Source organism: Wyeomyia smithii, chromosome 2 (assembly GCF_029784165.1).
Source record: "Wyeomyia smithii strain HCP4-BCI-WySm-NY-G18 chromosome 2, ASM2978416v1, whole genome shotgun sequence".
Lineage (NCBI taxonomy): Eukaryota > Metazoa > Arthropoda > Insecta > Diptera > Culicidae > Wyeomyia > Wyeomyia smithii.
Window position 1 is genome coordinate 48,829,361 of NC_073695.1, and position 13,329 is coordinate 48,842,689.

Below are 13,329 nucleotides of genomic sequence, written 5' to 3' on the forward strand. Positions count from 1 at the left end.
TCGGAAAATTGGACAACTATCAGTGCTGTTTGTCCCGTACATGGTTTTCTACGCATATTTTTCGAGCTCACCCTTGCATCGAGTGGAAAATTTACCTAATTCTGGTTACTTCTGCGAGATAGTGTGCAAGTGAAAATTACCCGCATTTGGACACTCCCGCAAGAGCGTGTACCCAATATGACAGTTCTCACCAGTTGCGCTGAATAACGTTCACATAAATTTGTTTAAATTCGTTCGTTTTTTCGTTTGTGAACGATGTTGTCGCGTTAGTTAGGTTTGATTTTTTTTTGTCATGGTTGTGAATGAATGTTTACGGTTAGATAGGCCGGAATTTCCCTCTAGCTGTGGAAAAGTGGTGTGTTGAACACTGACTTAGACGTCTCGGTGGGTTTGTTTTGGTCGGCAACGGAGGCAGTCATCGCGGGAATCGTTGAGTTTAGCCTCAATCGCGGTAGGACACACACGTCGCGTGTTGTTATTGTTTACTCAGTGCGCGTTTTTGATATTTTCTTTACAGTTTGTGCGTTAATTCGTGTCCCGTGAAGCAGGTTTGTTCCGCTTCTTTGTAAGAAAGACGAAGGTTATTCCGCTAGCCCGTGTGTGCGAGTGCTACAGGTGTTTTTTGCTCGCCGGATAGGTTAAGCTCCGCTATTGGCTACCCCCGGCTAAGTGCCAAGGAGCAGTAGAGAAAACACCCTCCTGCTGAAGACCGTCGTTGCAGCTACTGGGTAACGCTAGCTGCAGGAGCAGCTTTGAACAGCCACCGGACGTCTCCATCCGGAATCAATCACCAACAACGGTAGCTAGAGGAAGGACGGAATAAACCATAAGTTTTTTCTTGTTTTTTTTTTTGTAATGGCCAAAACAGGACTTCGTTCTTCTTGTCTAAATCATGGTTCAAGCCCAATTGTTTGGCTATCAATCGAAATGTATTCCAGAAGGTAGACATGTGTGTGAAGAAAATTTTGATTATTCACAAACACCATGCCTATGGGAGGTAATACGGCAACAAACACCAACATTTCTGAACAACCATTCGACTATATTTGTACCCAATATATGCAACCCAACAAATCAGCCTCAGTGTCATCCAATTGAAGATTGACGAACTGCAAACAGGCTTTCGGCATCAAGAAAAGGCTTCGTCGGAAAGCCGTTGATAATAAATGTATTTTCATGAGAAATGAATCGGGTTTCCTTTCAACACATGTACCTTTTTTGACAGCAGTAGAATTAGAAAATACTAGTTGTCGCCCGTTAGGAATCAATAAAAAGGTTTTAGCACGTATATAAAATAGGAAGGACACGGCTATCACGGAGCAACATGAAAGTAGATAAGGCTGCTTTCCTAAAACCTTGACGGCCACTTTATTCGTACGAAGTAAAGTTTGCATTAAAAAAACCTAAATTAATCCACCTAGCGGTCAGACCCAGCCTTTCTCATTCAAACTTATTATTTATGAAAATAGATTTACAAGAACGGTTCAATCCAATAAATGTATATTCACTCTTAAGGTTCTAAAATATTGATGTTGTAATCTATACATATAAAAATGCAGTCCGGTCTGTCTGTCTGTCTGATCCATATAGGCTCGAAAATTACCGAACCGATCGGCGTGAAAATTTGTATGTATGGGTTTTTGGTGCCGAAAAAGGTTCCTTTGATAGTTTGAGACCCCTCCTTCTTCTGGAAGGGAGGGGTCCCATACAAATGAAACACAAATTTCTGCCCATCTCGAAAACTAATCAACTAAATGAAACCAAATTTGGCAGGTAAATGTTTTTAGTGGTAAAAAATATGTTCATAATGTTTTAACACCCTTCCTTCTTTTGGAAGGAAGGACTGCCATACAAATGAAACACAGATTTCTGCACATCCTGAGAACTAACCAACTGAATGGAACCAAATTTGGCAGGTGAATATTTTTAGAGGTAACAAATATGTGCATAATGGTTTGACACCCCTCCCTTTTCTATGAGGGAGAGGTCCCATACAAATGGAACACAATTTTCGCACAGCTCTAGAACCAATCAAGAAAATACAATCAAATTTGTTATGAGAATGTTTTGAGAGGTAAGAAATATGTCCATAATGGTTCGACGCCCCTCCCTCTTCTGGAAGCACATGTTTCTGCACAAATTTCTGCACATCTCGCGAACTAATCAACTAAATGGAACCATATTTGGTGATTTGGTTCCATAATTGACCTCAGGCAACATTTTGGATTGTAAGATGGCAACATACGGTTTCTGGAAAACAGCCAAAAATGGCCGATTTCCACCCAATGTAATAATATCCGGATCTAGAATGATACACAGGAGCTCAAATCGACCACAGATACCATTTTGAATTCTAAGATGGCGACTTCCGGTTTCTGAAAAACAGCTGAAAATGACCAAATACCACTTAATATGAGTATCTACGGAGCCAGAATGTTGCAAGAGTTAAAAATTGACTTCAGACACCACTATGAATTGTAGGATGGCAACTTCTGGTTTCTGGAAAACAGCCAAAAATGGCCGATTTCCGCCTAACATGAGTATCTCCGGAACTAGAATGATACACAGCAGCTGAAATCGACCACAGAACCCATTTTGGATTCTAGGTTGGCGACTTCCGGTTCCTGGGAAACAGCCGAAAATGATCGAATAACACCCAATGTGGGTGTTTCTTCAATCAGAATCACGCTCAGAGGCCAGAAATTATCTTAAATACCATTTTGAAATCCAAGACGGGTTTGTGAAAAACAGCCTAAAATAACCAATCAGGCACCATTTTGAATTGTTTAATGGCAACTTCTAGGAAACAGTCGAAAATAACCGAATAATACTCAATATGGATATCGAGATGATGCATAAAAACCAAACATTGACCCTGGACACTATTTTGAATTTAAAGACGACCACTTTTAGTTTCTGGAAAACAACCAAAATAACTAAATACCTGTGTCAGATTGATGCCAGAAAATCTGCTGAAAATGACCGAATACCACCCAATATGAATATATTCAGAATTAAGGCGATGTACAGAAGCCAAAAGTCGAGGATGTTGTCATTTCGATAAAACCAGTCATTTCAAACGATTTGTTATTTGATTTTGATCATTTCCTATGGCCGATTCTCCGTGCATTTGCAGACTTCAAACACATCGCAAGGAATCAACGAATTTGGAACGTTCAAATAGTGCGATAACGCATTTAAATTATATTGAGGTCACAAATATCGATCAAAGCAATACCTGCTTTTAAATAGTCTTCGAATTTCTTTTCTTTCCATAACTTTTGAGCCACATATCAAATTGTTATGAAATTTGTTATTTGTAAGTTTCAGAGATGACTCGTTCGTATGACACTAGTTATGTTCAAATAAGCCATGTAATTTTTGAGATAATAGAATTTCGTTGTTTTATTAACAATTTTATAACGATTACGTAAGTTCGATTATAATCAAATGAAGTGGGAACGTATAGGGCAGCCAAACTTTGAAACCACGTGTTCAATCATAATTCATTAGTTAACGCTTAACTAGTCCGCTCGTCTGTTGTCTGTTGATTGTGTAGTTTCTGAGATAATGAAGTTTCGTGATTTTCACATTTCGGTACATTACAGACGAAGGTACAGTTCGATTACAGTAAAATTCAATAGGGAGTTATGAGGCAGCTAGACTTATCAATTGACATTAATTTTGTGGAAATCGGTTCAGCCATCTCTGAGAAAAGTGAGTGAGTCCAAGTAGTCTTCGGAATATGTTCCTTTTCAAAGCTGGATTTCACATTTTTAAACATAACAGTCAAAGTAATAGTCCGATTGCAAAACAAATCAATAGGGTCTTATGGGGCAACTAGACCTTCCATTTGACACTGATTTTATGAAAATCGGTCAAGCCATCTCTGAGAAACATGAGTGAGATTAAACTGTCCTTCGAACACGTTTTTTTTCGTAACTTCCGAACCACTAGTTCAATCTCTATGAAATTCAAAAGTTAAAGGTTTTCAAGGTAGCTCGTTCATTTGAAATCAATTTTGTTCAAATCGGTTGTGTGGTTTTAGAGATAATGATGTTTCATGATTTTTACATTTTGATACATAACCTCTAAACTAAAAATCCGATTACAATAAAATTTAATGGGGTTTTATGGGACAACAAGACCTTTCATTTGCAATTAATTTCATGAAAATCGGTCCAGCCATCTCTGAGAAAAGTGAGTGAGAATAAAAATCTGCACATACACACACACACACACACACACACACACACACACACACACACACACACACACATACAGAAAATGCTCAGCTCGTCGAGCTGAGTCGAGTGAAATATGCCATTCGGCCCTTTGGAGCACTTTAATATCTTCGGTTTTGCAAGTGATTGCTATACCTTTCTAGGAGAAAGGCAAAAAAGAACTTTTTCCGGATGGTGATAAAAAACCTAAGACAGATAATTGAGTTTGATAAATTTCCCATGGAAGGTAATTATATTAGCTTACTTGCAATTTCACGCCCTAGCGAACGGCCTTCCGGCAGTTAACCGGAACATTCGCCATTGCGGACAAAAACACATATATATATATATATATATATATATATATATATATATATATATATATATATATATATATATATATATATATATATATATATATATATATTTTTTTTTTTTTTTTTTTTTTTTTTTTTTTTGAATTCTTTCTTTGTTTTATTTATCCATTCCTCCTCATTTTTTGCTACAAAATTGTTGGAGTAGATTTTATGCTTCAGGTTTGCCCGAAAATTCTCGATGGGACGCTGTAGGGGGACGTTGGACCGGTTCGCTGATTTGGGTACCACATCGATATTCAGCCGCTCCATCCCCTCCAACGATCGCTTCGAGTAGCGGGCCAACGCAAGGTCTGACCAGAACACCGCGTCTTCGCCTTCATGGTATTTTTCCATGAACGACGCAACTTTCAGCAGGCACTTCGTACTATAAATATCTCCGGAACAAAAGGAGAACTGCTTTGACATCCCCTTCTCGCTGATTGTCAGCTACAGCAGCATCTTCGAACGGAACTTGGTATGTGAAATGAACTTTGTCACGGAGCACACTTCCTTCGTGGGGGAAGAAAAATGCGAAGTGCTCTGCCAGTCGTTGCCATCCATGGTGAGGTAGGTCTCGTCGTCTATCACCACTGCCACATCGCGATTCGTCGGGAAAATTCGGCGTCCACAAAATGCCCCACGATGTCCCTTTTTGGCGCGGCGGGGTACCGTTCTTTGAACGCGCACTCTTCTGAACAGAGTAGTCAAAGTTGTCATATTTTTACTGCTGACTCATGGGTTACTATGACTGATGCTGCTGCTGTCTTCAGTGCGTGTGAAGGCAATTTTTTGTTAATTTTTAAATGAAAATGTTATGATCCGTTTTAATTTCGTTTTTGTGCTTTTATTCTGTATATTGAATCATTTAGTAAGAAATTCAATATTGATACGTTTAACCTCACTTACTGTAAGTCAATTAGCGATACTATTACACTTATCTTCAAAATAATTATTTCACTTTTTTAGGTATTTAGGTTTATATAGTATATAGTTATATGAGGCAAATAACTAAAATAAATGTAACAATTTATCCTTCACTCGACTGGTGATTTCAGCACAATTTGTTTCCTATATATTCACGCTATCGAGTTGGCTCAATTTTTGACCGGTCATCTAGCAGATACGTAGGCGTTGGAATTCGAGACGTTGGTCAGCATGGTTGACGCGTATCCACGCCAGTACATCTCTGGAGTCTGGCCTGAAGATATGCATCGAGATTCTGATGGATAGTGTCTGATCTACGGAAACAGCTAGCCTCGATTCAATCTTCGCTGCTTCGAGCTCCGTCCTCGGGATTGTGAGACGCTTCAAAACTGTTACACGAGTCTTAGCGGTGACAAGCGAGCACTTAATGGTTTCTCTCTCCATGTACCGAAGGTACCTATATCAAACCTGCCATCCTTTTTTCACTAGCATCCACAAAAATGTTCATCTGCACCTTCGTTTCAGAACCTGCTGCCGTTTGGAATCTATAGCACCGTGAAAATCGTGAGTCCGCATCCCAGACGATTCTAATTTTGCCGGATGTGTTGGGGTTAGTGACTGGCAATACTGGTAAATACCATACACGGTCATGGCGCCAATTCCTCAACGGATAACTCACGAACATAATATTTCAACACCTGTGCTAACTCTGAGTCTTTGCCATGCGTCGCTTAAGACTGTCGAACCACTCTGAAGATATACCAATCAAACAAACCTTTTTTTCTTTTTCTGGAACCTGTGCAAAATTTCAGCTTAATCAGACATGATTTAGGAGTGCCTCAAAGCGCTCAAAATTTCAGTTTTTGACCCTCAAAAATTAACATTCCTAATAGAAAATCATGTTTAAGATACCTGATTAACATCAAAATGATTTACATGTTGTTTGGTTAATTGGACCATCTTCGCTACCATCCTAGTATACAGCTTATGGAATAGTGAAGAGGCGCACTTCAAATCGCTCCAACTTTCTGCCTAATACTCAAATCTCTATGGAAATTTGGAGAAAAGTTCTGAAGAAGTTATACTTTAAGACAAAGCAATGAGTTTTGTTTCGATTCTATTGGAAAATGTAGAGAAAGGGTAATCGCTCCTATATTCATCTCAGTACCTATATTCATCTCATCACGCCTTTTTGATCAATTTATCGTCAAATTTTACCATATTTTCAACGTAAAACTTTCAACCACTTGACAAAATCGAGAAGCAAATAGATTCACTTTAAAAAATTTGTAGAAATTTGACGGTAAATTGGACAAATGAGAGATATAAGATGAATATAGGTGCACCTATTTATTTTTATTTATGAAACAGTGTTTGTCTTTGAGCCGCCGGCTGTTGAGATGAATAATGGAGGGATTAACCTATATAACCCTTAATGTTGATTTTTTTTTGACAAAAATAAAAACTCTATTCTAATTCGACTGGACATTCGCCTTGACGACTATCGTCTGATGTGCGCTAAATCACCACTTTTCAGAATAATTCGAACTAATATCTTCGGAATATTTATCAGGGTGATATTTTCATAGATTAAGGAATATTTATCTCACTCGAGCTTGGATCAACGGGTTCAAATGATTCTCTTCGCGTACGTTTTGTGTTCTTCTGTTTCAAGTTTGTACCCCATAAAATTAACGACAATAAGGCGGCATCCATAAATTACGAAGCGCTCATAGGGGGGAGGGGGGGGTATCCCTAAGCGTTACGATTTGTGACACAGGGGAGGAGGGGAGCTGAGTTCAGCGTTACGTAACAAAAAATCTCTGGAGAGACTCTCCAAAAACGAGCATTTTTATCAAGCAAATCCTTCTAAGCGTTACGTTATTTTAATGGAGGGGTAGGTGCTGGCGTTACGTTTCGTTACATATGGGGGGGTGGGGGTCCAAAAATTGGCTTTTTTGCGTTACGTAATTTATGGATGTCGCCTAAACTGAAAATGTAAAAATATCTTGGCGAATCAAAAGCAAGATTAAAGTTGTCAAGTAAATTCAAACGCTTTTGTGTTTTATCTTGCTTTTAATTAGTTTGATTTTTATGCTGCTCTTAATTGGTTCCGGTGACTTTCTATGTTGGATTCAGCAGGTTTAGCTGCATGCGTACAGTAAGTGGGATATATTCGAAAGGAGAGAACTCTTTCGTTTCATATGAATATGATAGACTACAAAACAGAATATTCTGTTGCAAAAATTCCACGTGATTTATGTGCTTATTTCTGTTGGTTTCCATAAACTTCTGCTGTCCGCGATGTGGATGCTTTCTAGCAAAAGTGTCGGTGTTGGTATGTTTTGAAACGCAAGTTTTCAAATCTACATGGATTCTAACTGAATAAATTTTGGATATTTTTTGCATTTCGATGAATTTATTGAAGGAGTTCGGTTCCCTAATATCATGCAAAATTTTAAGAGCTATCTCTGGCTAAGCGAAGTTATGATTTTGGCTGCCAAAAATAAAGCTGTTGAAAAATTAAATTTAATTTTCCAACGTGAAGTTGATGGACAATTGCTATCGTACGAGTCGGTGGATTGCGTCACCAACCAACACAATGTTGTTGAGCGCTAACAATCCCATCGAATTTCCAAATTCGCTGGAATTCGCCCTCGTGATTTGCGGTTGTAGGTTGGATCGGTGATTAGAATGTTGTGATAAACCTAACAATGGCATTATCCACGCTTGAAAAGAATTTTCAAAGACAAAGATGTTTCAATTTCGCGCAAAATATTGAGGCAGAGTTGATCGCATATTTGTTCCACTTAATTTCCAGAATTGCGCTCATCTTCGTTGAGCATTCCGCTCAAGCTGTGTTAAAAATATCAGGGAAATTAATTTTATGTTTCCGTGAATGCGAAAAAAACAGGTTTTGCTGGAAATTTCTTTCGTCATCAAGATTTTTTTACTCTACTTGCCAGTTGTTCTAAAACCTGACTTTCACTCCGATGCCGAGGTCCGGGATGCCGACCTTTATGCATCATTTAATTCAGCTTGATGAAATCGGAACATTTCTACCTTTGTAATATGAAAACAAAGATTATAAAATCAATTAAAACCGCAAAATGCTACGTTACAATCTAAGAGATTCCGCTGGCACTTCTCAATGATTTACCTAGTTTTTTTGTAAAATATGGTCAAAAATAAACGAAGTTGCTCAAAGAGAATCACTTACCTACAATGAAATATGTTCCTGTCACTATTTGATAAAAAATTAAACCTAGATTCGAAATAGCGATGACTTCAGGTATTTTCGGCTTAAATAAGCATGTCTGTAAACTAAATCATCTTTCATGTATTCATCACTGATTGAAAATAGAGCTATCAACACTAGAATATGTATATTAAAAAATCTTTATTTATTCACAGGCCGAAATGCAAATCTTCTTGGCAAGAAAAAGAGAGTACAACTTTTCAGTCCATTATCACCAGACATGAAAATCCCAACTGATTTGGTTTGTTAGCTCTGGCCGTAAGAATGGGCTTACCGAAGCGGAACACTTGTTTGACATCGATTTACAAACGTTTTTCTTATATTTTGAAAGGGATTTCATGCCCCGGTTTGGTCCAGTTGCTGCCGCTGTCGTTGCTGCTGCTGTCGCAGTGATGCCGATACCTGTAGGCCCCTCCGTCATGGTTGACCGAACAAGGATGGATACTCCGAGAATTCCCTCCAGGAACCGCGAGCCGTTCGATGCTGAGCCGTGTTGGAGCGCTTCAGTGGTAGCAGCGATCCGGAACTTCGGAATATCTCTGTGGTATGAGAACAATTGGAAGGTTCACTAAACGCGCTGCAATATTCTTTTTCATTATGTGTGGGATGCAAAAAAAGACTTATAATGCTGTGAAACTATAGCAAATTGATTAAAACATAAATAATAGTGAAATTACATTAGCTCTAAAAAATTAATTGAGGTTATGAATATAACTATGAACATGAATATAAATATTAGGAGCCAAAATGATTTCTCTTTCGAAAAACAACAACTGAGTTTCGGAGTTAACTAATAGTTTCTGTCTGAAAACTAGATAATTTTTACATTTCTACCGCATTTTGACCGCATAACCATTCCCATAGATCTAGACAAAGAAATTCAATAAGAAACTCTATGAACTCCCTAATGTTCAGTATCATCGTTAACAGTACATGGTTAGAAGATTTTTTATTTTTTTAATGCCATATAATTCAACATATTATTCAATATAAACATTTCTGTATATTCTCTATGTTTTTAATACCCCCTGCTATGCTCCTGTGTGCCTAATCAGTCGGATCCATATGTCAGCACGAAGTTCTTTGTGTTCCGTGTTAGCGTTCAAATTGTTTTTTTTTTTATTTCAATTTTTCTTTTTCATTTTTCCATTTTTAGATCACAATCAATGTTTAGCTAATTTCTAGTGCTCAGTTTGCCTTTCACCTAGAAAGGTATAGCAATCACTGGAAAAACCAAAGGTATAAAAGTGCATCAAAGGGTCGAATCTCGTATATCAATCGACTTAGTTTGACGAGCTGAGCATTTTCTGTATGTGTGTGTGTGCGTATGTGTGTGTGTGTGTGTAACGCTCTCCCAATCTCACTCGATTTTCTCAAAGATGGCTGGACCGATCTTCATGAAATTAATTGCATATGAGAGGTCTAGTTGCCCCATAAGACCCTATTGAATTTCATTGCAATCGGATTTTTAGTTTAGAGGTTATGTTTAAAAATGTGAAAAACATGAAACATCATTATCTAAGAAACTACTCAACCGATTTTAACAAAATTGGTTTTAAATGAACGAGCTACTTAAAAAACCCTTAACTTTTGAGTTTGATGAAGATTGATCGTGTGGTTCAGAAGTTATTTAAAGAAACGTGTTCTGGAGAGTGTTTAATCTCACTCATGTTTCTCAGAGATGGCTGGACCGATTTCCACAAAATCAGTGTCATTGTGAAGGTCTAATTACCCCATAAGACCCTATTGATTTGTTTTGCAATCGGATCATTACTTTGCCTGTTATGTTTGAAAATGTGAAATCCAGCTTTGAAATTAAACATATTCCGAAGACTACTTAAACTCACTCACTTTTCTCAGAGATGGCTGAACCTATTTCCACGAAATTAGTGTCAAATGAAAGGTCTAGCTGCTTCATAACATCCTATTGAATTTCAATGTAATCGGTCTGTTACTTTGTTTGTAATGTATCAAAATATGAAAATCACGAAACTTCATTATCTCAGAAAGTACACAACCAATTTGAACAATATTGGTATCAAATGAACGGGCTAGTTAAAAGTTAATTGATAAATTTTATAGTGATTAAACACGTGGTTCAAAAATTGTGATAAGAAACATGTTCCGGTGACTTTTCAAATTCACTCGTTTTCCCAAAAATGGCTGAACTAAATTCAACAATCTTAGTGTCAAATGAAAAGTTTGGCTTTCCTATAGGTTCCCATTTTATTTAACTATAATCGTATTTTTATTCCAACCGTTATGTATTAAATTATAAAGAAAACCAAAGTCTATTATCTCAAAGATCACACGACTTATTTGAACATATCTAGTGTCGTTTGAACGGGTTGTCACTCAAACTCACAAGTAAGAAATTTCATAGCAATTTGATATGTGGTTCAAAAGTTATGAAAAGAAACGAAATTCAAAGACTATTTAAAACTGTAACTACATTGATCAAAACATATGGCCTCGACAAAATTTAAATTTGGTATTGTGCTATTCGTACGTTCCCGGTATTGCTCGTGATTGAAGTGTACGAAATTCAAAGTCATTTATTTTATTTCGCTATTTCTTCAGTACGAATATTTTACTCCTAATTAATATTTTTTTTAACTTTTTGCCTTTCTCTTAGAAAGGCATAGCAATCACGTGCAAAACCGAAGATATGAAAGTGCTCTAAAGGGCCGAATGGCATATCATTCGACTCAGTTCGACAAGCTGAGCATTTTCTGTATTACGTATGTGTGTATGTGTGTGCGTGTGTGTGTGTATGTGTGTGTATGTGTGTGTATGTGTGTGTGTGTATGTGCAGATTTTTATTTTCACTCACTTTTCTCAGAGATGGCTGGACCGATTTTAATGAAATTATATGCAAATGAAAGTGCTAGTTACCCCATAAGACTCTATTAAATTTCATTGTAATTGGATTTCTATTTTAGAGGTTATGTTTAAAAATGTAAAAATCACGAAACATCAATATCTCAGAAACCACACAACCGATTTCAATAAAATTGGTATCAAATGAACGGGCTATTTTAAAAACCCTTAACTTTTGAGTTTTATATAGATTAACGTGTGGTTCAAAAGTTATGAAAAGAAACGTCTTCTGAAGACTGTTTAATTTCACTAATGTTTCTCAGAGATGGCTGGACCGATTTCCACAAAATCAGTGTCAAATGAAAGGTCTAGTTACCCCTTAAGACCCTATTGATTTTTTTGCAATCGGACTATTACTTTGCCTGTTATGTTTGAAAATGTGAAATGTAGCTATGAAAAGAAACATATTCCGAAGAATACATAAACTCACTCACTTTTCTCAGAGATGGCTGAACCGATTTCCACAAAATTAATGTCAATTGAGAAGTCTAGCTGCCTCATAACACCCTATTGAATTTTACTGTAATCGAACTGTAACTTCGTCTGTAATGTACCGAATTGTGAAAATCACGAAACTTCATTATCTCAGAAAGTACACAACCAATTCGATCAATTGTATTATCAGATGAACAGGCTAGTTAAGGGTTAACTGATGAATTATGATTTAACACGTGGTTTCAAAGTTTGGCTGCCCTATACGTTCCCATTTCATTCGATTATAATCGAACTAAGCCACCGTTATGTATTAAATTGTTAATAAAACAACGAAATTCTATTATCTCAAAGATTACACGACTTATTTGAACATTACTAGTGTCATACGAACGAATCATCTCTCAAACTTACAATTAACAAACTTCATAACAATTTGATTTGAGGTTCAAAAGTTATGGAAAGAAAAGAAATTCAAAGGCCATTTAAAACTATACCTGCTTTGATCAATATATGTGGCCACAATATAATTTAGATGTGGTATCATACCATTTGAATGTCCCCGGTATCGCTCGTGATTGAATTGTTCGAAATGAAGAGTCATTTCTTTTATTTCGCTATTTATTGAGCATTTACATTACCTCAAATTTCATATTTTATACTTCTATTACAACATCATTATTTTAGAACCCAAAAAGTGAATACACATTTATTGGATTGAAGCGTTCATGTAAATCTATTTTTACAAATAATCAGTTTGAATGAGAAAGGCTGGGTCTGACCGCTAGGTGGATTAATTTAGGTTTTTTATGGAAAAAAATTATCTAAAACAAGAGGTTTTTGAAATAATTAATTTTTTATTTAGTATTTTTTTCTCAAAATAGTTTCATCTATGCTAGACAAGTTATAATCTACAACTTTGCCGTGAGCGTCACACCGATTAAACAAACCGTTCTTGCTCTAACAATATTTATTATCATCAATATTTTTTTTACATAAACCCTTTTCAAAAATTAGCCAGGGACTTCTATTCGGCACTTGATTATATAAATGAGCGATTTAAGCGCCACCTCTAGAGGGAACCGCTCACCGATGTAGTTGCCCGGTATAAGACCTAACCTCAGGTAGGTTCTGTTGCTAAAGGATCAAAGCGATCCGGCTGGCTCCAAATCCACCCTCACTAGATATTATTCAACTTCAACGACCATAATTCCAAAATCTACCCGAATCGTCTGTTAGCAAAGCCTTCCCCTTA

General features: G+C 36.9%; 1 protein-coding gene across 1 annotated transcript in view; it reads right to left on the reverse strand.

The window, feature by feature from the left end:
• Positions 1-8,828: 8,828 nt before the first annotated feature.
• LOC129723472 (growth hormone secretagogue receptor type 1-like) overlaps positions 8,829-13,329 on the reverse strand; it is a 53,180-nt gene continuing 48,679 nt past the window's right edge. The window contains exon 7 of the mRNA XM_055677709.1: positions 8,829-9,301. Coding sequence (XP_055533684.1) covers positions 9,180-9,301 — 122 coding nt within the window. The 3' untranslated portion in view covers positions 8,829-9,179. The remainder of the gene's footprint in view (positions 9,302-13,329) is intronic.